The sequence below is a fragment of the Rattus norvegicus genome, chromosome 14 (genome assembly GCF_036323735.1).
Source record: "Rattus norvegicus strain BN/NHsdMcwi chromosome 14, GRCr8, whole genome shotgun sequence".
NCBI classification, from domain to species: Eukaryota; Metazoa; Chordata; class Mammalia; order Rodentia; family Muridae; genus Rattus; species Rattus norvegicus.
In genome coordinates, this window is record NC_086032.1 from 80,740,545 (window position 1) to 80,763,929 (window position 23,385).

The 23,385-nt window shown below is 48.9% G+C and overlaps 1 protein-coding gene across 5 annotated transcripts in view; it reads left to right on the top strand.

Moving 5' to 3' along the window:
* Zfyve28 (zinc finger FYVE-type containing 28) overlaps positions 1 to 23,385 on the top strand; it is an 85,610-nt gene that overhangs the window by 47,548 nt on the left and 14,677 nt on the right. For 3 of the 5 annotated variants that reach the window (XR_005492958.2, NM_001107227.1, XM_006251256.5), the window contains exons 4-8: positions 1,321 to 1,523; positions 2,399 to 2,488; positions 3,524 to 3,613; positions 9,624 to 9,725; positions 15,698 to 17,002. Coding sequence is in view for 4 of the 5 variants with exons in the window: in NM_001107227.1 (NP_001100697.1) it covers positions 1,321 to 1,523; positions 2,399 to 2,488; positions 3,524 to 3,613; positions 9,624 to 9,725; positions 15,698 to 17,002 (1,790 nt within the window). In the remaining variant the exon portion in view is untranslated. Of the gene's footprint in view, positions 1 to 1,320; positions 1,524 to 2,398; positions 2,489 to 3,523; positions 3,614 to 9,623; positions 9,726 to 15,697; positions 17,003 to 19,097; positions 19,391 to 19,514; positions 21,583 to 23,385 lie in introns of those variants that run through there. The other 2 variants (XM_006251258.5, XM_006251259.5) reach the window with 2 other exon arrangements.

Consider the following 23,385-nt stretch of genomic DNA (forward strand, 5'->3'; position numbering starts at 1 on the left):
GTGCAGAGGAAGTTTCTCGTGTGATTGTTAGGAAACTCTCAGGTCCCCAGGCATCCAGGATCCTGTCACTGCTCCTCAAATACCAGTGGGCATAGTTCTCACCCACCCACTGCCGTGACGGCATCAGGGGACACTCTTCAGGGGGCCTTACTCCACCACATTCTCACTTTAGCTTATCTTCTGGTGACACAGGAAGATGGCTTCCCCATAAGGTAGTAGGATCACTGTTACCCATTCCTGGAAACTTCCTGAACCCCTCAACAAAGTGAAGTCCCAGCATTTCTCCCTTGACTGTGTTCTCCCTTGACTGTGACTTGGGATCCAGGGCTCTGACTGCAGCTGTCCTCATTCCTCTGTGCTGTCCTCCCTGACATCCCTCCCTCTGCAACTGTGGACTTTACCTGCCCTGTGCTCCGTCTTGTCTCATCTCCCCCCACTCCACTCCTCTCCTCTGAACCCTCTGGAGATTCTGGCTGGTTTGGGAGCTGCAGCAGATCGTTCTCATCAAGGTTTAGTATTCACTCTGTACGGCCTTGCCCAGGGCAGAGGCTCCTGTGAGGGCCTGTGAAAGGAGACAGGTCCAGCTCAGTTAGCTTAGCTGGTGTGCATGCACGGGGGGGGGGGGGTGCTGCTGAGGGGAATGGCACGTGGAGTTCAATGCTCTCCTTCAGGAAACACCTGGAAAGTCAGTGGCCCCTTCCCTCAGCTGACAGGAAATTGCTCCTTGTCCTGATTGATGCTGACTGATTGGCTGGCGGATTGGTTCTGGCCTAACTGGTGAAGGTTAGCTAGTGGACCGAGCATCTGCACTGGAAGAAGCCAGCTGGGAGCCGTCCGTTCTTCTTGGTCCACATCTTGACAGAAGCAGGCAGACTCCTATGTTTCTGAGCACAGGATGGGGCCTTTCACAGATGTGGGGGTTTGAGGGTGCATGGAAGCCTCTTCACCAACTAGGAGTAGGATGCCTCTTAAGTAAATGATTATGGTTATCAGGGAGATCGTGTTCCCCTTATCGTAGATGTGTGTGTGCAAGAGATGTCTATGACTTCCCCGAGAGGGCATGGCCTGAAGGGTGGCTGGATACTTGCTTCTATCTTGTTCCAGGACACAACCCTGAGTGTGGCCTTTAGCCACTCTTGGCTCCTTCCAAGCAGCCACCCTGGACCAGGAGGCGATGAGAGTCACATCCCTGGGTCCCCCGTATTGAATCCCACACTGAGCACTGAGGCCTTGAGGTGCACAGGGTCAGGTTCCCTGAGGACGTGCAGCTTCTCAGAGCTCCAGGCCACTCTGAAGTCCTCTCCTGCCTCCTGCCCACAGTGCCTGGCAGCTGGCTCCATCATCATGAATCGTGAGCTGGAGAGCATGGCCATGCGGCCGCTGGCCAAGGAGCTGACGCGCAGCCTGGAGGATGTGCGGGGCACTCTCCGTGACCAGGCACTACGAGACCTCAACACCTACACGGAGAAGATGCGGGAGGCGCTGAGACGCTTTGATGTTCTGTTTGCCGAGTTTGAACTGAGGTGACCTTGATGGCCCCATGCATACGCTTTAGACATGTGGAATGGTGGCTTTTGCTCCTAATTTTGGGATGCCAACTCTTTGGGGCCACGTCTTGATGTTTCCATGTAGAATGATGAGGGAGGGGTTGGTGGATAACTCCTGGGGATCTTTGTGGGTGGGCGTAAGGGAGCCTTCAAAGGAAGAGGGAAAGCAGAGGGTATAGAGTCCAGCAGGGCTCTGGCAGTCACAGCCCTTGGGGGACAGGGCTCAGGACGGGCTTAAGGGAGAGAGAGGCCTGGTGTGCTCTATGCACCAACTTTGTGATGCTTGCAGACAGGAAATCCATGCCTACTGATGGTAGGATACCATGACTGGCCTCTAGAAGGAAGTATTCTCTCAGAAGTCTGAGTGCAGACGATGAGTACGATTTTCTTGTGTCTCATGGCAAGGAAAAAAAAATAGAGTTGCTAGTTTAGAAGGTGTGAAAATGTTCTTACCTGGGATCAGGTAAACAAACACCCCTGGCTGCTCAGCCACTCCTGGGCAGCTGAGATAGGTACACGGGGCCTGAGTTTTTACTCCGTGGGAAAAGGGTTCTCCCAGAAGCCTGCTCCCCTTGTGGGTCTACATACACCAATGCGTTACTTGCTCATAGCTGGGGCTTGGGTGGAAATAGTCACGTAAGTAGGTGTGGTGGTTTCATGGCAGCCAGGGCTGAGCTGGGGCAGGACTCGGGGCTCTGGTTTGAATGGTTCCTGTAAAGCTGGGAGCTGTGTATTTATGAAACCGATGGCACGGGCAGTGGTGGTATTGAGCTGTGGATCTAATTTCATGTTCTTGTTTGGGGAGGCCTGGGAAGCTGGGGAACAAAGATCTGACTGCCTCTGCCTTGCAGCTATGTCTCAGCCATGGTGCCAGTGAAGTCCCCCAGGGAGTACTATGTGCAGCAGGAGGTCATCGTGCTGTTCTGTGAGACGGTGGAGAGGTAAGGGCAGCTCTTCAGGGTAGCATCTTGTCAGGGATGCCCAGGTGGGAAGGCAGCAGCCTGCTGCTTTCCTTTCTCCTCATGCCTACCAGTGCACAGAGGGCAGAGCCATCACTCTCTCTAACCCCAGGTTCCCTCTGCTCTGGGCTCACAGGTCAGTGGAGTCATGTGACAGACAGGCAGCTGCTGTCTAGCCCCTCCCCCTCCCTGTCCCCTTGTCCTCTGCCTCCCTCACTTCTCTCCTTCCTCACCCTGCCCACCTCCCCACTTCTGCTGCTGCTCCCCTCAGAGCCTCTGTAGGCCTATGAGGGCTCAGGCCTATTCACCACGGGTGGGTTATGAGGACGGCCAGCCATGGGCCTTGTTTGGCAGTTCAAAGTCAGATTCTCCAAATAGAGTCTGGGGCCAAGATTCACCACAGAGTGTCAACTGTGGTGCTCATCTCGAAACTGATTAAGTCATAAGTAAGTTGTTATTTTTAAAAGGCAGATTTATCAGCAGTGTTTTGAATTGCCAGAAAACAAGGTGTCTGAGTCTACGTTTGCTTTGAAGTCCTGCTGGCTCGGCTTAGCACCTGCTTGTGGGCTGTTGTACTGGGAGAGCCACCTGCTCACCATGGGGGAAGGGAACTAACCTGGATTTCACAGGAGGCACTAGGTTGGGGAATGTTCCTGCCTCGTGCTTGTACGTGGCCCTGAGTTGTCTTGGCTTTCGGGTTACTCAAAGTACTGGTAATGACAGACAGACACCTGACAGAATGACAGCTATCTTCACACAGATTCCCACACCTCCTGCTCTTCCTTTCCTTATTGGAACAGAGGCGGAATAGGCAGGAAAACACACTGAGCTATGGCCACTCCTCTGGGGCTTTCTAAGCAAAGCATGCCTAGTCTTCTGTACGTGACTGAGGTGGCACAGGTCGCCCTCCTCACCTGACCCCTGAGTGTGAGTCCTAGAGAGGGTGGGGTACTCTGCTCCCCACTGTACTAGGAGTTTACCCATGGACACCCTCTCCCTCCCCTTTCCCTCTGCCAGAGCCTTGGAGTTTGGGTATCTGACCCAGGACATGATTGACGACTATGAGCCTGCTCTCATGTTCACCATTCCTCGGCTGGCCATTGTGTGGTGAGTGTCCTCTGCTTCCTGGGTTCTGGTAATGGTCCTCACACACTGCAGACTCTGCTGTGGTCAGCCCCCAGCAGTCTACCCGACTGGCTTCCTCAGCAGAGAGGAGCCAAGTGTTCAGAGAACTTCCTGTTTCCCTGGTTGGGGAGGGTGGCGCTCACATTGCAGACTGAGCCAGTGAGTCCTGCTGCCTAGTGCTGGGCAGGTGAGGTGGGCACACACAGTGCAGGGCTGTGGGAGGCAGGCTCTGTGGGAAGACTAGGAGCCCTCGTTCCCAAAGGAGAATGTGGTTTGAGTGAGTGGTTTCTGCTCTGTAGGAAGGTGGAGCCCATTAGCTCAGGTGAATACACAACCCAGGAGAATATACTATGATGGCCAAGGGCTGGCTTCCCTGGGAAGCTCTGCAGAACCAGCTGCCATATTGGGCCATGTGCTTCCTCCCTCCTCTGACCACTGCTCTCCTGGCTGAGTTCAGGTGGGGTTGGGGGAAAACTTATTCAGAAGCCCTTGGGAGCACCCTGAAGTTTATCTGAGGCAGCACACTGGTTTTAAAATAAACAGAGGTGTCAGACAGCCCCCACCTGTGCTGTTTCCAGATTTAAGTCTGGAATCTGTTTTCTTTCTTGATGGTTGGTGGGTTAAGACAGTTTCATACAGTCCCAGCTGGCTTTGAACTCATCCTGTAGCCAATGATGACCCTGAACTTCTGATCCTCCAGCCTCTACCCCATGAGTACGGGGTCACAGTCTACCCCACTATGCTGTTTTATTCTGAAGTCTGTTTTCCATGTTTCTTTTCCACCTTTTTTTTTTTTTTTTTTTTTTTTTTTTGGTTCTTTTTTTCAGAGCTGGGGACCGACTTTTCCACTTTTTACCAGTGGTTCCACACCCATCTGCCTGGACAGTGGCTACTCCTCACTGGCCACTATCATGGGTGCCAAACTGCTGGCAACTGGATCAGTAGCCCACCCAGAACACTAGTCCTGGAGTGGAGTAAGGCCACTGTGGATGTGGGTTTTATTCTGGGTAGCTTCTCCTAGAGGTAGACATGCAGCTCCTTCTCCTCAGGGTGGAAGGAAGGCCTAAGAAAGAGCTGAGAGGATTGACGGGATCTCCACAAGGTGGAGTACATCCAGGGCATATGGGAAAGGAGAGCAGACACAGGGACAGGGAACTCAGAGCATGAAGGAGCTTTGGCTCCTGACAGAACATTGTGCTGTCAACTGATAGGGTCCTCAGGAGCAGACCTCTAACCTCAGAGTCAGGTGTGGATCTGAGGGACCAAGAGGTGCAGTGTCTCTGACAAAGTCCACCCAGGCAAGCCCCACTGTGGGAGCTTCTCTCCCACCACCACCCTTGATGCTCACCAGGCCCACACAACCTACAACCCCGCGCTCTCTTGCTTCTCACGCTTTGCAACTTCCCAGGAGGAGGCCCAGGAGAGTCCTCCCTGTGTTCACATGGTGAGCGTGTTTTGCTATTATGTGGCTACGGTGTGCCTGGCTGGCCCTGCACTCATCCCAGGGCAGGAGGGGCGGGGCCTGGAAAGCAGCTCCCCCTTAGGTTCTGATGTAATTTCAAGGCATTTATCTTTAAAAAACGGTTCCTTAAAAGAATAAAGACACCAAAACCTATAGATTCAGGGGTGACTCTCCAGTCTGCCCTTTTGGTTGACCGACATGGCCTGTGTCACAGGGTCACTATTTCCCACCAGCCCGGGATCCCACTGGCCTCATCTGGGTCAAGTGGGCATCATCTGTAGCTCCCTAGAAGGCCTGTCCACACCACAGCAAGCCCTGTAGCTGGCTCCAGCACGTCTGTCCTTAGAGCCATCTGTGTAAGCCTGGCCCTTGGCCCCACCTGCTGTTGGTCAGAACAATGGCACCTCTTAGCATGGGGTACCAGTAGTCCTGGAAATTTTCAATTAAGAAGGTTACTGCTCCTGTTCGTACCCTGCCAAGGCCTCGCCTCCTGGATAACAAACCGGCCCCCAGCTGTGGATGCAGCGGCCTGGCCTCTGCCTCAGTGACCCCTTTCTGTGTATCTACCTTCTCCCCAGCTCCTCCTTCATTGTTCCTTACCTCCAGGTTCACGATATTATACTCACTCTATTTGGTCTTTAACATTCTACAAGTACAGCTTCCCACTATCCGACCCATCCGTGAATTTTCAGATCACAGTTACAGCTCAGCCAGACTTGGGTACTGGTTGGCACTAACTTCAGAATGCTTGGATCACAGACAACGCACACTCCTTACCCTTTGTGGGTACGAGTGCCACCTACATTCACACATATGCCAGAGTACATTCATTCATTCATCCATTCTCTCTCTCTGTCTCTTTTCTCTCTCAAGCCTAGTTTTTGTTTCTGTAGGGTTTGTGTTGTGGGTGTGTATCCTCACAGGAAGGCAGGCTCCCCTCTGGGGCATGGTGGGCTTTGGTAGAATTTTGCCACTTTGGTCTGACAAGACTCAATGCATAGTTATACAGATTACCCATAAAGTAGAACTTGTAATAAAAACATTTGAGGAGATGAATATCTAAAACTAAGGCACTGGTTAGAAACGATACTTCTGTCACTAAAATATGAGAGAGAAGACGAGTGTTAAGGAAACATCCTCACTGTGATCACTATGGAATCATAGCCAAATGCTGCTAGTGCAAGATAGCTTTTAACAATGACTTACTTCCTTCATGTGCATTGCCGTCTGTCTGCATGTATGTCTGTGTGAACATGTCGGATCCCCTGGAGCTGGCGATACAGCAGTTGTGAGCTGCCATGTGGGTGCTGGGAATTGAACCTGAGTTCTTTGGAAGAGCAGCCAGTGCTCTTAACTGCTGAGCCATCTCTCCGGCCCACCGTTTTTTTTCTTTAAGACAGGGTCTCACATGTCTCAGGCTGACCTGGAATTTGCTGTGTATCAAAGGATGACTTAGAACTGTTGGTTTCCCATCTCCACCTCCCACATGATAGGTTCACAGGCATGCACTGCTGGGGGTTGGAACCAGGGCCTCATACATGCCAGGCTAGTTACCTGCATACCATGCATACTAACTGAGTTACAGCCCCAGCCCTCTGTAAAAATTAACACTTGTGTAAACAGAAGGCAAAGAAATAAGGGTTTTACCACGGTGGTAAACTACACATAAAATAAAACAACATTTTAGCCCTTTAAAAATTTTTATTAGTGGTGTGTGTGTGTGTGTGTGTGTGTATGTGTGTGTGTGTGTGTGTCTGTGTCTGTGTGTGTGTCTGTGTGTGTGTCTGTGTCTGTGTCTATGTGTGTGTATCTGTGTGTGTGTGTGCATGTGTGTGTGTGTGTCTGTGTGCGTGTGTCTGTGTGTGTGTGTGTGTGTGTAGGTCAGTGGGCAGCCTGCAGGATTCAGCTTTCCTTCCATGATGTGTATTCTGGACATTGAGCTCAGGGCCTGAGGCTTGGCAGTGAGTGACTTTACCTGCTGGGCCATCTCTTTAATCCTTTCTGAGTGATCACTTCAGTGTTGTCAGACACTGCCCACCTCCATCCTAAAAATCCCTGTCTGAATGGAATTCCACCATCCTGTCCCCTCCTGGCACTCACTGCTCTTCTTCCCATGTGGATCTGACAGTATGAGGAATTTTCTGTGAGTAAAAACCACTCGGAATTAGCTTATTTTCTCTCAGCACATTAAAATGGGTTGGGATTTCTTTCTCTTTTTTTTTAGGGTTAATATTCCATTGAATGTAATTAAATGTTACTTGAAACATGAAGTTTTTAGGTGCTTATATTTGTTGTTTGTTGTTTGTTTTTCCAGTTCTGGGGATTACCCCTGGGCTTAGGGCTTGCCAAGCAAATGCTGTCTTACTAAGCCATACCCTCAGCCTTAAGTACAAGATTTAAAAAACAACATTCAAAAGGATAAAATGCCCATGAATAAATTTAGCCAAGGAGGGCAAAGACTTAGCACTGAGGACTGCAGACCATTTGTGGGGGGAAAAATAGAGAAAAAAGTCTACCACGATAGAAAGGCAGCCCATAGCCTATGGTCATGAACTGGGAGGCTCTCCGTGCTCTCTCCAAAGTGACTAGTCACATTCTGTGCAGTCCCTGCAAGCTTCCTTTCCTCCTTTATGGAAGAAATAGAAAGCCATTCCGTAAATTCTTATGAAGCCTCCGTGGGCCCTACAGAGCAAAAAACAACTTCAAAAAAGAAACACAAAATTAGAAATGATTCACATAAAAAAAATGATTCACATGGTCTGTTTCAAAACTTACTGCAAATAAAAATGGTGGCCCTGCCCACTCAGAAAGAAGTGACAGCCAGTGAAATGGAATTAAGGGATCGGAAACCCTTCTATCTGTGCCCAGATGATCCTGGGCCAGGATGCCAGGAGCATTTGAGGAAGAAGGAATTGCTGTCTTCAGTGAACGCGGCTGGGACATGGCTGCTGCATCTTGAGTTATCACCGATCCTGTGTGTCAGCACGGTCTCGGTAACCAGATATTTTAGCATTCCCACCAGAATGTTGTGAGTGCAGTTTAAAGATGAGTTACCATTTAAATGAAGAGAGTTCTGAGTTCAGCAGATTACCCTCTCTAGTGCAGTGGACCTCACATAATCAGTTGAAATCCAAGGAGAAAACAGGTCACGATCCCCTAAGTAAGAAGGGATTCTACCTGTGACTGTAGTGACCACCCTTCCCCATGTCTCCAGTCTGCTTGTCCCCTGCCCCATGCAATTGGAAGTTACCATGCTCTCCAATCTTGTAAGCCAGGTAAGCCAGTTCTCTCTGTGTGTGTCTCCGTGTCTCTGTCTGTCTGCTGCTCTGTCTGTCTGTCTGTCTGTCTGTCTCTCTCTCTCTCTCTCTCACACACACACACACACACACACACACACACACACACACACACACAGAACCTCCATGTCTTCTCCCTTTTTCTGTTTGGTTTCCTGTTTCTACAGTCCCCACCACTCAGCAGCACCAGAGCCCAGAGGAAGCACAGTATGTTTCTACTATGACTTTCCATTCTTGTTTTGCACACAGAAGCCAACCTTTCCAGGGGAAAATAGTGCCTTTGATTCCGCTGGTCACTTTCTTACCAAACTGTACCCAGTTAAAGAAGACTGTTACAAATGGACAGGGACTCTGTCCGGGATGGTGGCAACTAAGACTCTGCGGGCAAGGAGATCATGTCACAGTGGTAGAAACAAGTAGGGCCCTCCATGAGGGAGCAGAGGCACAGGCGAATATTCTGTGGGCTCCCGAGACGCACCAAACCTGAGCATCTCAGCCCCAGAAACAGGGGAGGAGTTACTGGAGAAGAGTCCTAACCTCATGTTCCTAGAGAGAGAAGAGCTGGGATTTGGTTGACTTTGGTGCTCTCAGAGCCCGGCAGAAGGCCTTGGGGCTTCCAGAGGGTGAAGGTGGTTGTCAAGGGAATGAGGGCTGCCCAGAGGTGGCCCCCGAGTGGAATTGGCCTTCAGCAGGTGTTGAGCTGGGTGCTGGGCTGGGACAATGAGGAACGCTCCAGCCTGAGGAGAGGACATCCAGGGAAGGGTCAGTCCTTTCTGTGGGTAGACAAGTGGCTGTTTCCTGCCCTGAAGGGTGATAAGAGACCCACATGGGTCTCTAGCGCCTGCATGGGTTTCAATATGACAATCTTAGGCTTGGTTCTAGACGAGCCTCCTCAGATCTAGTCTTTCAGTTTCAGTGAGGTAGATGTTATAATGAATCTTGACCTCACCTATCTGCAGCATCGAGGCGAGCAGATATACTCTGTGGTTGTTAGAGCCCTGCTGTGAACCAAGCCATTAACTGTGGTGGTAAAGTCTGGAGAGTAACTGTGACCACTTTTTCCTTGACTTGTTGAAACTTTACTCACAGGAAGCTATGACTTTGCTAAGTGTGGGTGCCTCAGGTCCCAGCTGGCTGTCAGTCAGTCTTCTTGTAGATGCTGAAGCTGAAATCACAGGGCTCGCTCAGAGGCCTACAGAGCCTAACCACACTGGCTTGTGTGTCTTGAATACAGTGGCCTTGTGGTCTATGCAGATGGACCCCTGAACTTGGACCGAAAGGTGGAGGACATGTCTGAGCTGTTCCGGCCCTTCCACACGTTGCTGCGGAAAATAAGGTGAGGACTGAAGATGGTTGCTGAAGTCACGTGCCCAGCCTACTCCGAGTCATGACGGCTGGGAGGTGGCTGTTAATGTCAAGCGTTCAGCCTCCTCTGAGTCAGCAGAGCTGGCCACACATCCTCCTGTGTGATACCTCTGTGCCCACAGTAGCTGAAGCTAGCCTTTGTCTGTTCTTCCTGGGCCTCAGAGCAGTTAGCAGCTCTTGAGTGCCAAGTTCTAGGAAATCGTAAACTTCCTACTGAGGGTGTACCACACAGTTCAGTGTTTGCTCTCGGTTCATAAGAGTTCCAAAGCTCCCTTTAGGAAGCTCATATGTCAGTCCTGGTTAGCTAGGCTCCTGAGGATGTGTTGGAGCCCTTCTGCTATGCCAGACCCTTCTGTTGGACACAGCACTGCCCAGGAGCTGCGGGATGGGGTTTTCATGCCCTAGGGCTAGAAACAAGGTGGAGGGCATGAGCACTCATTTTCTGGGTGCCTTACTGGTGTTTTCTTCTACATGGTGAGTCCTGGGTGGGTCCTTGTAGCACCCTGTGAATCTGGCAGTGTATCTAGAGCCTCCTTAGAACCTTTCAGCACAAGGTAGCCTCGGGTATAGTCAGTCAGGATAGAGTTAATTTGTGGACACATAGAACTTAGAGCTATGTAGAACAGATTTAAGAAGACACTCCTATGATCTTTTCCTGTGGGTAGCCCTGAAGTCTTGGAACCTCTTCGAGTCAGCAGACTGGGAGCCCAGTCTATTTCACAGTTCAGTTTATCCTGTAGATGGCTCTTGGCTGTTTGCCTCTCACTCTGGGTGCAATCCAAACCCAAGGCTTAGAAGCTGAGGACCTGCTCTTCTTGGTTCCAAGACAAGGGGTGACAGTAAATGAGGAGAGATCATAAACAATGCTGAGGTCAAAATGGTAAGTGCAGCTGGGCCTTAGCTGAGGAGGCTCTTATAGGAGGGATGGGGTGGGTGCTGGGGTAATAAGAGGATGTTCTGTGGGCTCAGGAGAGAGCTAGATCCAGAGATCCTTAGGGCTTCTTCCTAGAAAGCATCTGAAAATTCAAGGCAAATGTTTTCTTGCTCAAGGTTCAGGCTGGGGTGCAGAGCCTAGGTATAGTGGTCCAGTGGACCTCATCAACACTGGGGTCAGCCAGGCAGTACAGCTCCTGTGGTCAAATGTAGGAGGAGTCTGGGCACAGAAACCCTCAGGAGCAAGGGAGGTTTCTCACAGTCCTGCAGACTTTCAAGAGACACGTTTGCTTCAAGCTCATTGCTAGTGTACGCTGGAGATTTTTGCCAAATGTTGCAGTTCATGGAATGGAGGGTTGGAAAATTGGAGGCTGAATTAGAACTCAGAGGGCAGAACACAGTGTCTGAAGACTTTGGTGTGTGGGAAGATAGAGGCTCACTAGCCTCAGAGCAGCAGTAAGCCTGCTGGAGGTCTGGGCCAGGGTGATAATGGATCCTACCACCACTAACCAAAGACCGAGAAATCCCTTTAGCACAAGACAGCATCATTTGCCACTGTTAGAATATTTTCTGATGTCCGTCATGCAGTTCAAACATGAAGAGACAAGAAAATGATTTGTGGTCAAGAGAAAAACATGTGACTCATAAGGTAGACTTAACATACAAGGACATGAGCACAATGATCAGTATTATACTGCAGAACATACAATAAAGAGGGTGTTAGAGAAGAGGAAGGAGAGTTTACCAATTTAGGATCCATTAAATTATCCTATCTGGGCAGTGATGGTGCACACCTTTTAATCCCAGCACTTGGAAGGCAGAGGCAGGCAGATCTCTTTGAGTTACAGGCCAGCCTGGTCTACAGAGCTAGTTCCAGGACAGCCAAAGCCACCCACAAAGAAACCCTGTCTTGAAAACAATCCAAAATAATCATTAGTAATAATATTGTTCATTATTATTTTTGAGAGCTAAATGTTCACCGTCTGAAAATAAAAAGCAGTATATAGACCTGAAAGCAAATCAGACCCAGCAGAACATAGAAGTAACGAACCCAAGGCTAGACCAACAAAGGAAGCACAAACTGAAGCACAAAGGCAAACAGGAGTGAGGAAGCAACCGGACACAAGCATCAGTAGGAGACACGTGTGCAACACACTCAGATGTCTAGCACATGTCACTGGAATCCCAGAAGGGGAAGAGAATCAATGAGTAGAAGCAATATTAAAAGAAAATGGCCTGGGGCTTCCCAAAACTGATGAGAAATCTACTCATACCTTCAGGAGACTCAAATCACAAGCCAGATAAGCACAGGACATTCCTGTCATAATAAAATTGCCAACAACAAAGACTCTTAAAAACTGTAAGAGGAGGGAAATAGCATAGTACTGTAAAAGCAGCATAAAATAGACTCCCCTTTTACACACACACATAAACACACACAGAAACAGACAGACAGATACACACACACACACACACAAACATAAAACAAAAGCATGAGCATGGTGGCACATACCTATAATTCCAGTATTTGAGTTCAAGTCCAGCCGGTGCAAAAATAACGAAAAAAGAAAGGAAATGAAAGAAAGCAAGAAATAATGGACAGGAGCCATCAGTACAGACTTTACAGACAAAGAAATTATAAGAGGATACAATGAATAATTTTATGTCAATGAACTTGACAATTTGAATTAAAGTAACAAATTTTACAAGAAATAATCAAAGGTGGCAGAAGCAAGATTTATGGCACAGTATGTATCAAGAGAACTTAATCCATGATTTAACCCTTCCCGCAAACAGTATCAACAGAATAGTCCATATGCATCAAGATGCAGTTCTCCAACTTATGGCTATGAAGCGTTGCAGAAGAGTGGGACACTTTTTTCTCTAGTAAGTGGGGTGAGCTAATAGGTGTCCATATGAGAAAACGGTCTCATTTATGGATGCTGTATGTATTACTACAATCACATACAAAATCAATTCCAGATAGAGGAGAGGTATAAATGGGAAACCCAGATAGAGGAGAGGTATAAATGGGAAACCCAGATAGAGGAGAGGTATAAATGGGAAACCCAGATAGAGAAGTATAAATGGAAAACCCAGTGGGAAATGAGAAACTACTCAGCTTTTCGAGGAAAACAGTCAGGATCATCATTGTAACAATGGAAGAGGCAGCTGTTCCCTAAATAGGACACAGAGGGCCAACGGTAAAAACAACAACAAAAAGCACAAACAACAATGACAACAGCAACAACAGACCAATGTGGTTGGAGCTACAGTGCAGGAACGAGCACTTAACATATGTGAGTCCTTGGGTTCAATTCTCAGCACCACTAAAAGTGACACGTTAGGCTTAATTATATTAAAAAGTCACATCAATAGACTCCTGCAAGAGAATGAAATGTGGGCTGAAGAATCGGAGAATAAACCCGTCAAGAATCTAACTCCCAAACACATAAAGAGAATCAACGGAAAGAAAAGCTGGTGTAAGTCTTGAGTAGGTGTCACATAAGGTGTGTGAGGATTGTAAGTGCAAGCTGGTGTTCAGCTTCATTCCATGATGCTGAGTGAGATCCCATTGCACACGCACCAAGGGGGCATGTTTGTACTGCCCAGGACAGAGCTGCAGCCAAGGCCACAGACTCAGAGTGTCCAGTCTGTTTACTGACTGTGTCGTTGGTCTTCATTGTCAACTTGATGGGATTTAGGATCACCTGAGATACACATTGCTGGCTGAGTATGTCTTTCACAGAGTTTCTAAGGAAGACCCACCCTAAATGTGAGTAGCACCGTCCGGTGGGGCTGGGAATCTTGGACTGAATAAACAGGAAAGGGAGAGAAACCCAACATCACTGTTTCAGGTTCCCAACTGTATATGCATTTTGAGCAGCCAACGCACATCTCAGCTGCCATGCCATAATGAACTGTTTCCCCCCAAACCACAAGCCAAAATAAACCCACTTGTCCTTTCCCCACATCAGGTTTTCTTGTCATAGCATTGAGAACAGCAAGTCACGCACCAACTCTGTGAGCCAGTGGTCTCTCCCTGTGTGGTGGGAATGGCACATGATATTCTTCAGGAGAGGTGTGCAGCAATGTCAGACTGTGGAAGCTAGATTTCATCAGTAGACACATCAGCGTTTACACTGTGTCAGTGGACAATGCCTGCCACCACAGCCTAGAGGTTGCAAATCCTCATTTCTCTAGATAATGAAGACAGACAAAAAGCACATCTGCTCGTGAAGTCAAGATGGCAGCAACTAGGGGAAACAGGAGGCATGGAAGTGTACTGGAGGTCCTGGTTGATTATTTTGGGGTGTGGATACCGTCTGTGAGTGTGTTTGGCTTAGGAAACTCAAGAAACCTCACAGTTTTTTTTTGATATAATATTTTAATGCATTCTCTGAGAATTTCATACTTGTATACAATGCATTTTGATTACACGCACCCCAGCAATATGGTCTTATCATTAAGTTCTAGTGGACAAGCGAAAGCAATGACAAAAACTTGAATCATCCCGGGGGTCTCTGGGATCTTCCTGACCAACAGCCTAAGGGGAGGAATCCTGCCTCTGACACTGGGTGCTTTTTATAAGTCTCGCAATTCTGAGAATTACCTGGACCTTTCTTCCTGTCCTTGGATACATTGGTATCTTCACTATGAGATGCATTCTTCAAGTACATCCTGGGCTTTCCCTTGTAGAGGGCAGTATGCAGTTGGCCTGTTGGCCCCGCCTTAGGCTCATCCTAGTCGCTGTCACAAAACCAGTCTTCATGTTCAAGGCTCAGCTTCAGTGTCCTTTCCTTTTTTTAAATTTTGTCTCTCATATATTACATCCTGACCACAACTGTTCCCCCTCCTCTTCTCCCAAGTCCCCCCCCCCCCAGTGTCCCCTTCTTGAGGAAACCATCCCAAACTCAGCCATGGGCCCTACTGCTCTCTCCTTGGCTTGTGTTTCCTTCCTCGCTGTTGTCATTACTGTAGAATGTGCATTGTTTGTACAAATGCTTCCCTACCTGGAAGGGAACCCAAGAAAGGCTGGGCTAAGCTTGCCTTCTCCCTGCAAAACCACTGGTGTCCAGAGTGCAGCAGGGGTGTGGTTGGTTCTTAGTAATATTTAGTTTTGAAAAGGTAGAAGTTCCTAGGTAAATAAACATGTATATTAATTTTATCCTTTAAAGCAGAGGTTCTTGACCTGTTGGTTGCTACCCCTTTGGGGGTTGCAGATCAGGTATCTTGCACATCAAATATTCACATTATGATCCTCAACGGTAGCAAAATTACAGTTATGAAGTAGCAATGAAATAATTTTATGGTTGGGGGTCACCATGATATGAGGAGCTGTATTAAAGGATTGCAGCATTGGGAAGGTTGAGAAGCACTGCTTTAAGGTTTTTATTGGGGCGGGAGAGACTGCTCCTCAGAGTTAAGAGCACTCACTGTTCTTTTTGAGGACCAGGGTTTGATTCCCACCCCCTACGTGGTGGCTCACAACCATCTGTTACTCCAGTTCCAAGGGATATGATGCCCTCTTTTGGCTTCCATGGGTACCAGGCATATACGTTAAACAGATATACATGTAGGTAAAGCACCCCTACCCACAAAATAAAAATAAATAAATCTTTTAAAACAGTTTTTATAATAGACTCATGATATTCTTACGATCAGGGCCTCATGCATGGCAGATGACCGCCCACCACTGAACTACATTCCCGTCTAACCAGTGAGTGCTTGGCATCGCCAGTGAGTGCTTTCCAGCATCTCATGTTTAAATATGATTTACAAGTTATAGCTATTACATCTTTATAGTTCTTCCACTCTTCATGACATAGAAGAGAGCTGGTGACTAGGTCTCCTTTTGAAGCGGAGGGCACAGTGAGTGTCAGTCACAAGTGCTTCCTGCTCCACTCTTCAGTGTGGGTGTCAGCTTCAGGGGATGGCCTGCGCTGTCTGTTGGTGGAGGCGGCTGTGACATCTGAGACCCTCAGCCTTTTTTCTGTCGTGACCCCGTAGGGATCTGCTGCAGGCACTGACTGAGGAGGAGCTGCACACCCTGGAGCGGAGCCTCTGCGTGTCTCAGGATGTGGAGCTTCCCATCCGGGCAGACGCCCAGGCACCCAGTGCCCTGGCACCCTCCTTTTCTGCATCCCTTGCCCCCGAGGAGACACTTTCCGCCAGTGCCAATAACCCAGAGGAAGAGCTGGCCTGCTCGATGCAGTATGATGACCAGGAGCTGGAGGAGCTCAGCCGCATGGTCCACAGGGCCGGGGATGAGATGTCTTCTCTGCTTTCACCGCCCAGTGCCTGTCAGTCCCCAGCCCATAGGGCAGGCTCAGAGGCTAGCCCTCGAGGAGAGGCCTCTCCAGCCAGAGCCCAGCTGAAGTCGGGCAGCGATGAGGAGGAAAGGGTGTTCTTCATGGATGATGTGGAGGTGACAGAGTCTCCTGCCAGGCCCGAATCCCCAAGGAGCACATTTGAGTTGACGCAGGGTAATGTCCAACAGAGAGGACAGGATGGCCAGAGTGGAGAGGTGGGGGTTAGGGCACCTGCCCTGGTAAAGGAGGAAGACTGGAGCAACAACAACATTGAAGGTGACAAGATAAAGCTGGCCAGCCTCGCGGGCTCCACTTCCTGCAGTTGCCTAGACTCACAGCTATACCTGGATGGCTGGGAGGTGAGCGCAGAGGATGCCGAGACTGCAGAAATGATTGCACACCGGACCGGGGGAATGAAGCTGTCGGCCACAGTCATCTTCAACCCCAAGTCTCCAACCTCCTTGGACTCAGCTGCGGCAAGCCAAGAAGTCCCGGGCCATAGTATTTCCCCATTGGAGCCCAGGGCCGAGGGGACAGGGGACAATACACACAAACTCAGCACTACAGCCACCAACTGCCTCCTCCACTCCTGTGTGTGCTGTGGCAGCTGTGGGGACAGCAGGGAGGATGCTGTAGAGTGCCTACGGGAGAAGTGTGGCCCAGGAAGTGTCCTCAGTGCCTCTAACCCTTCTGTAAGCTTAGCCAAGGGTGGTGAAAAAGAGCCTGAGAGACTAGAGGAGGCCCAGCCTTCTGATGTCACCCTGCCTGCAGAAGATGCCTCCAGTAGGCAGGAGCCCAAAGCCCCTGCTTCCAACAAGTGCCTGGCACACACCTCAGGGCCTCAGGTGGACACAGCAAGCAGGTTGCAAGGAGAGAGTGAGGTCAAAGGCCAGCCAGAACCAGAGGCCAGAAAGCAGGACTCTGAGAAGTCTCCTGTGGTCAGTGGGGACAGTCCAAGAGGGGACACGGCCCAGACAGAACCCCAGCACCTGTCGGGCTCCAGGTAAGGGCTGATTCTGCGCTAGGGACCGGACACATTCTCTTTTTTTGCATTCAGGACATGTCCTGTCTGATTCTCAAAGCAGTGAGGTGCTTCCTCTTGGAGTTTCTTGGCGACCAAACAGGTTCTGGACCCAGGGCAAGTATGCAGTTGACATCTGAGAGGTTAAGGTATGGACTGCCCGGGTTCCCATCCTGCACTAAGCTAAGCCGTCTTTCAATGAGCTCTAGGGGCCCAGTGAATCTTTCAGGTAATGTTGGCACAGGGTCACCTGCTTTCATCTTGGTAGTTTATTCTACCCCAATGTAGCCCATGGTGTACTGGCCAGTGGTAAGTAGGAAGGAGCTAAGCACACAGTCCATTCATCTTTGCTCACCACCATACATGCTGGGCTCTCACAGCAGAGAAGAGTTCCCAGAAACCCTGACTGTGTACAGAGCCATGCTGAGCTCTTGAGGCTACCCTGGGGCAATTTCTTGGGCAGTATTTGCATGACGCCTGCCCTTCCTCAGCTCCGTGCTTTCCCTGTTCCCTGTGGCTCTTCCCCCACTAGGAGATCCTTCTGCCATTACTTGGTGATGTCAGGGTGGGATGGGACATGCCTAGTTAGAGCTGAGGCTTCTCTCTTTGCCTCTCACCTGAGTGTTCTGTCCATAACAGATTTTGACAAGCATTGCTGGTGTTGACTGTATTGTGTATTTTGTCTGTAAAGTTGGGGTGAGAGGGAGGGGGAAAGACGTCCCCCAGCCTGAGTGGTTTCATACATTGTTGTGGTGTCCCCAGAACCCTGCCTTGTGGAGACATACTTGGGCAAGGCAAGCAAGGATGGAGGGCAGGAGTGGAAGGGTCTCCACCTGGAGGTCCTGGATACCAACATACGGGTGGGAACAGGTTGGGACAAGGCAAAGGACAAGATAGGCAGCAGATGGAGAAGGAGGGTACTTTCAACCCAGGAGGCAGGAGTTCTGGCCCTCAGCAAACAGTCACCACTTTTCCTGGAAGCATGCATGGGAGAACCCGTCAGGATCTTGTGTCTGTCATAACTCTGAATGCTCTCCCACTCACTACATAGCTCTCTGCTCTGCTACTGGCTGTGATGGCAGAAGTTCAGAACCTACCTGTTCCCTAGGCCCTGGCAACCTCTAGTCTGCTTTTGGCATACGTGATCTTCCGACTGTAGACATTGAGAATAAGCCATACAGGGCAGGCACTTCCTGCGCCTCATCTTTTCCTGTCTTCAAGGGTCATCCACACTGCAGCCAGAGCAGCACTTCACTCTTTCCTACAGCTGCGTCACCCCCATTATGACGCGTGGCCATGCTGCAGCTCTCCCTTCTCCAGCTGTAAGAGGTTTTATGGCTGTCAAGAAGTCAGCGGCCATGACATTCTATTTCCAGTTTTGTGTGGACATGTGTTTTTATTATGTTTCAGTCTCTAATAGTAGAACATGGAGGTCATATGTCAGCTAACCATTTTCCACATACCTGAGGTTACATACATCCTACAAATTGTGTGTGTGTGTGTGTGTGTGTGTGTGTGTGCGTGTGTGTGTGTGTGTGTGCGTCCGTGCGTGTGTGTGTGTGTGTGTGCGTGCGTGTGTGTGTGTGTGTGTGTGTGTGTGTGTTTCAACTCCTTCACATTGTCTATGATTTTTAAGCAACTTTCTATCCTTAGGGTAGGTATAATCTATTAATGTGTATTCAGTCAATTACTTGTTGGCTGAGTACTCATAATTTAAGCCCAGGCTGGGGCAAGAGAATGGCAAATTTGAAGCCAGCTTGGGTCACAGAGTGAGAATGTGTCTCAAACCAAACCAACCAAACAAGAACCAAAGTCACTTGAAAATGTCCTTTCTTAACTTTGCGTTCGGTTTATAGAAACTGTTACTGACATTTAACTTGGCTTTATAACTACATAGGGCATTTCCATTCTTTCCACACAAAGCTAAACAAATAGATGTACGTAAAGGTGTCAGCCTGAAGGGGCTTTACTCTTCAAACTTTTGTGACCCAGAGGTAGGCTTTGAGGGCACACACTCCTGATATCAGGTAGATGGCTCTGAAACTTGTACCCTCTTCACCTTGCCCCCTGACCTCAGGTCAAGACCTTACCAGAACTCTTTTTGGAGACGTCCCAACTTTCCCTTACTGGAAAGCAGAGCCCAGACGTGGTTGGGCCAGTGTGCACTCGCTCAGGCCTGACATCTCAGGCCTACATCCACACTCCCGCTGTTGTAGATGGTGCCGCCGAGGCCGGCTGTACAGACGTCTCTCCTGTTTCCATAAAGTCTGTCCTTGGAGGCAGCCCCAGCTGCATAGCCATGTCAAATGGAATGAATTGATTTCCCAAAGACTGCTGATGGCTACCTTGAGGCCTCTGGCTTTCTTATTGGTGAGTGAATTATTTTTCTACAAGGCTGATGCAAAAACCCTATAAATTCCTTGATAGGGGAGGTGTGGGGTTTTCTTTGTTTGTTTGCTTTGTTTTTTATCTGTCCTATTTCTTATTTGTCCAGGTAACAGCAGAAGACAGCTACCATTTAGAAACTTGTCCTACTCTGGGAAGGGCCCTTCACAACATGCCTCTGTGTTTAAACCCAGTCCAGCTCTGGGTACATTCAGCACTCAGCTATAAAATGGTGAGAAAACCTACCTGGTGGCTCAGAAGACCTCCCACCTTCCTGGAAGCCAGTTTAGAAGATGCAAAGGGTCTGAAGAGGAAGCACTCGGCAGGGGGCCAGCACCTCGGACAGAGGCACGACAGCCCAGCTCTGTGCTTCAGGGAGCTGGAAGAGGTCACTCCTGTCCCAACACTGACAGAACCATCCTAGGAGTCCCGGCCCAGTGTTCTGTGTCATGGCACCGAATCCACCCAGGAACCAGATGGGTGTGGCAAGTCTTTCAGGCTCTGCACGAAGGTGATACAGCAGCGTGTTTTCAAACAGAAGCAAGCAAGAGGCCAGTCACACACAGGCAGAACGTTTGCTGAAATGTGGAAAGAGACATCAGGAGGTCTGGTTAGTGTAACAGCACTGTGACAGAGCTATCTCATGACACATGTGGTCTCATGCACAAGGTGGTGTATTAGTCAGGATTCTCTAAAGGAACAACACATATCTATCACATATATAGATTATGAATCTGTAAATATAAATTATATAAATATGTACATAATATAATATCTATTGTGTTATTTTAATTGTAATATATATATTATATATTATATATTTAATTGTAATATATATATATAATATCCTATATTAGATTGGGATATATCTATATAGGATCTAGTCTGGGTACCCCCAAAGTCTCACGTGGGTAAGGCTGAGAACCTGGTAGTTGTCCGGTCTGGAGGCCGACGTCTCAGCAGTTGCAGTCTGGTGCTGTGGTCCTGAAGGGTTCCTGGGGAGTAGCTGATCTCCAGTCTACGTTGGAATCCTGAAGAAGTTGTTTCCGATACCAGTGAAGGAGTAACTGAGCAACAGGGTAGATGAAGTTGCCAATGAGAGTGAGGACAAGCAGGTAAAAAGCAAGTTTCCTTCTTCTGTGGCTTTTCCTGTGGGCTGAAACCGGGTGCTGTTTGCATTTACTGGGGGTCTTCCTGCTCAAATAATCAGATTAAGGAAATCCCTCACAGGAGTGCCCAGCATCTTGGGTTTCAGTTGCCTTCTGCATGCAGTCAAATTGACAACCAAGATTATCTGTCACAAGTGGGGTCTGCATCTGGAAGACAGATGCTAATGGCTGCCTCAGCCCAGTGTCCCTGAAAGGGACAGTTACCTCCACTCTGCAAGCAGCAGGGTCCATTTCTCTGCTGTTCCGATTTGATCGTGGGCTTCTCCCTTCATCTGGCAGGCGCCTCTGTGCCTCCGGTGATGCTTGGCATGGAAAATATAATGACCAGTGGTGGACCCTGTGCTCACAGGCTTCTGTCCCATGTGCGAGTCCTACCTCTGTGAAAGTGGAAGAAAAGCAGGGAACTGTGGCAAGAGACCTGCATTCGAGGCCGGAGTCCTCCACATTCCTGGAGTGTGTGTTGCTAGTCAGGTAGAAGATGACTCCACATAGACATAAGGTTATTCCTGCCAAGGGACCCGAGGCTGAGAGTGTGGGGCCACTAGAGAAGCCCCTCTTTGGGTGGCCTTCTGGCCTTGGCTGACTCTCCCAGCCCCAGCATCCAGGGTGGTGGGACATTATCAGTGCTCAGCATGGATGCCCTGACCCTGCTGAGTGAATATTCTGGAACCTGGGCTCTTTAGTTCTTTCTGCTGGCTTCTTTCCTATCTGTTCAGTGATCAGAGATGAATATTTTAGGGGAAAGTTGACATTTTTAAAAGTTGGTTTTTCCCCACCCAGCCTTAGCTTCCTGACTCAAAGCATTCTTTTATGTCAACACCATTGTCTGCTTGTCAGAGGACAAAACCCACTCAAGCCCGTCTCCCACCTTGGTCAGGCAGGGATATTTGCTGTAGAAACTATATTAATCTCCCTTTCCCCTTCTGTAAGTGTGGCCCCTGATCATTGTAAAAACTTTAGAAACATTAAAAAGACCAAAGGAGGTAAATAAAAATTTTCCACATTTTATGGATAGTTTTGATTTTTCATAATCAAAAATAATGCTGTGAGCATTTCCCACAAAATTCCTGTGAAACACAGCTCTAGGGGCTAGAGAGATGGCTCCGTGATTAAGAGCACTGGCTGCTCTTCCAGAGGTCCTTGATGTAGTTCCCAGCACTCACATGACAAGTCACAACTTTGCAACTCCAGATGGGGCTCCAGTGCCCTCTTATATCATCTATGGTGTCCCAAGCAAATATATAATACATAGACACACATGTAGGCAAAACACCATACACACAAAATTAAAAAAAAAAACCAAAACCAAACCCACAACTCTAATAGACATGGTATTGTATCACAGTCTATTTACTCTGTATTTTCAGTTTATGTTTCAGGTTAGTCTTGTGCAGTTTCATTTTTTTTTTCTTTAAACTCAACCCCAGGGTCTAGAACCAGCATCGCAGAGGTCAAAATCTCTCCAGAGGAGCGCTGACGTACGCATACACGGCATACACGTACACGCTCCAAGGTGATCTTTATCAACCTAAGCGCCCACTGCACATCCTGCTAACCTAGGAAGCAGAGCCCATATTCTGTGTGTGTGTGTGTGTGTGTGTGTGTGTGTGTGTGTGTGTGTGTGTGTCCTGTGAGACATGCTGCCCATCTAGATAATGGGCTTCCTGCTGGTGCAAACAGGCCTGGCCAAAGGGATGGTCATGACCAGAGTCCCCTGTAACAGTCCTTTCTGCCTGCCCTCAGCCCTGACTCCAGCTTCTCTCTCTAGTCTGATCACGTGGTAGCTCCCATGCCTCGTGATCACATCCTGCTCCTTCTGCAGTCGCATCCTCCAGCAGGTGCGTAGAAGAACCCAGCTGGTTCCTAAGGTAGAGACCAGCTGGCCAGGGATCCTCAGTTGCCTTACCTCATCCCGCACGTGTTCTCTGCACAAACCAGATGACTTGCTTCTCCATCCCCCAGCGATCTGCCTCTGGTCACTGTTTGCTTCCTTGCCCCTGTGCATCTGTCTAGATTATTTTCATTGTCCAGTCTCTTGACATTGCAACATGACATTGTCTTCTACAGCATTCACACCTAAGAACTGTAGTTGGACCAAGTGTGGTGGTTCACACCTTTAATCCTGCCACTCCGGGAGGCAAAGGGAGGCAGATCTCTGAGTTTGAAACCAGCCTGGTCTACATGGTGAATATTAGGCTAGCTAGGCGTACACAGTAAGACCCTGAATAAATAATAGTGTGTGTGTGTGTGTGTGTGTGTGTGTGTGTGTGTGCACGCGCGCGCGCGCCAGATGGTGGTAGCTCACACCTTTAATCCCAGCACTTGGGAGGCAGAGTCAGGTAATCTCTTGAGTTCAGGGGCAGCCTGGTCTACACAGTGAGTTCCGGGACAGTTAGGGCTACACAGAGAAACCCTGCCTTTAACAAACAAACAAACAAACAAACAGAAAACAAAACAACAACAAAAAGAACACAGACAGAAAACAAAACCCACAATATTTAAATAAGCTTACAGTTCTGGGCTGCAGCTTAAGCATATCTTACGCCATGCCTTTAGCACAGTTCCAGTTACTGCCTTTGTTGAGCCAGTGGGGCACTTTGCCAGTGTGGTCTTGTGGGGGATCTGTGGCTGCCTTCTAGCAGGGATTTCTTTCTTTTTTTTTTTCCCCCCCAGAGCTGGGGACCAAACCCAGGGCCTTGCGCTTGCTAAGCAAGCGCTCTACCACTGAGCTAAATCCCCAACCCCCTCTAGCAGGGATTTCTATGGTTCCCCCTGGTGGTGGGTGGCTACACTGGTCTTCTTTAACTGATT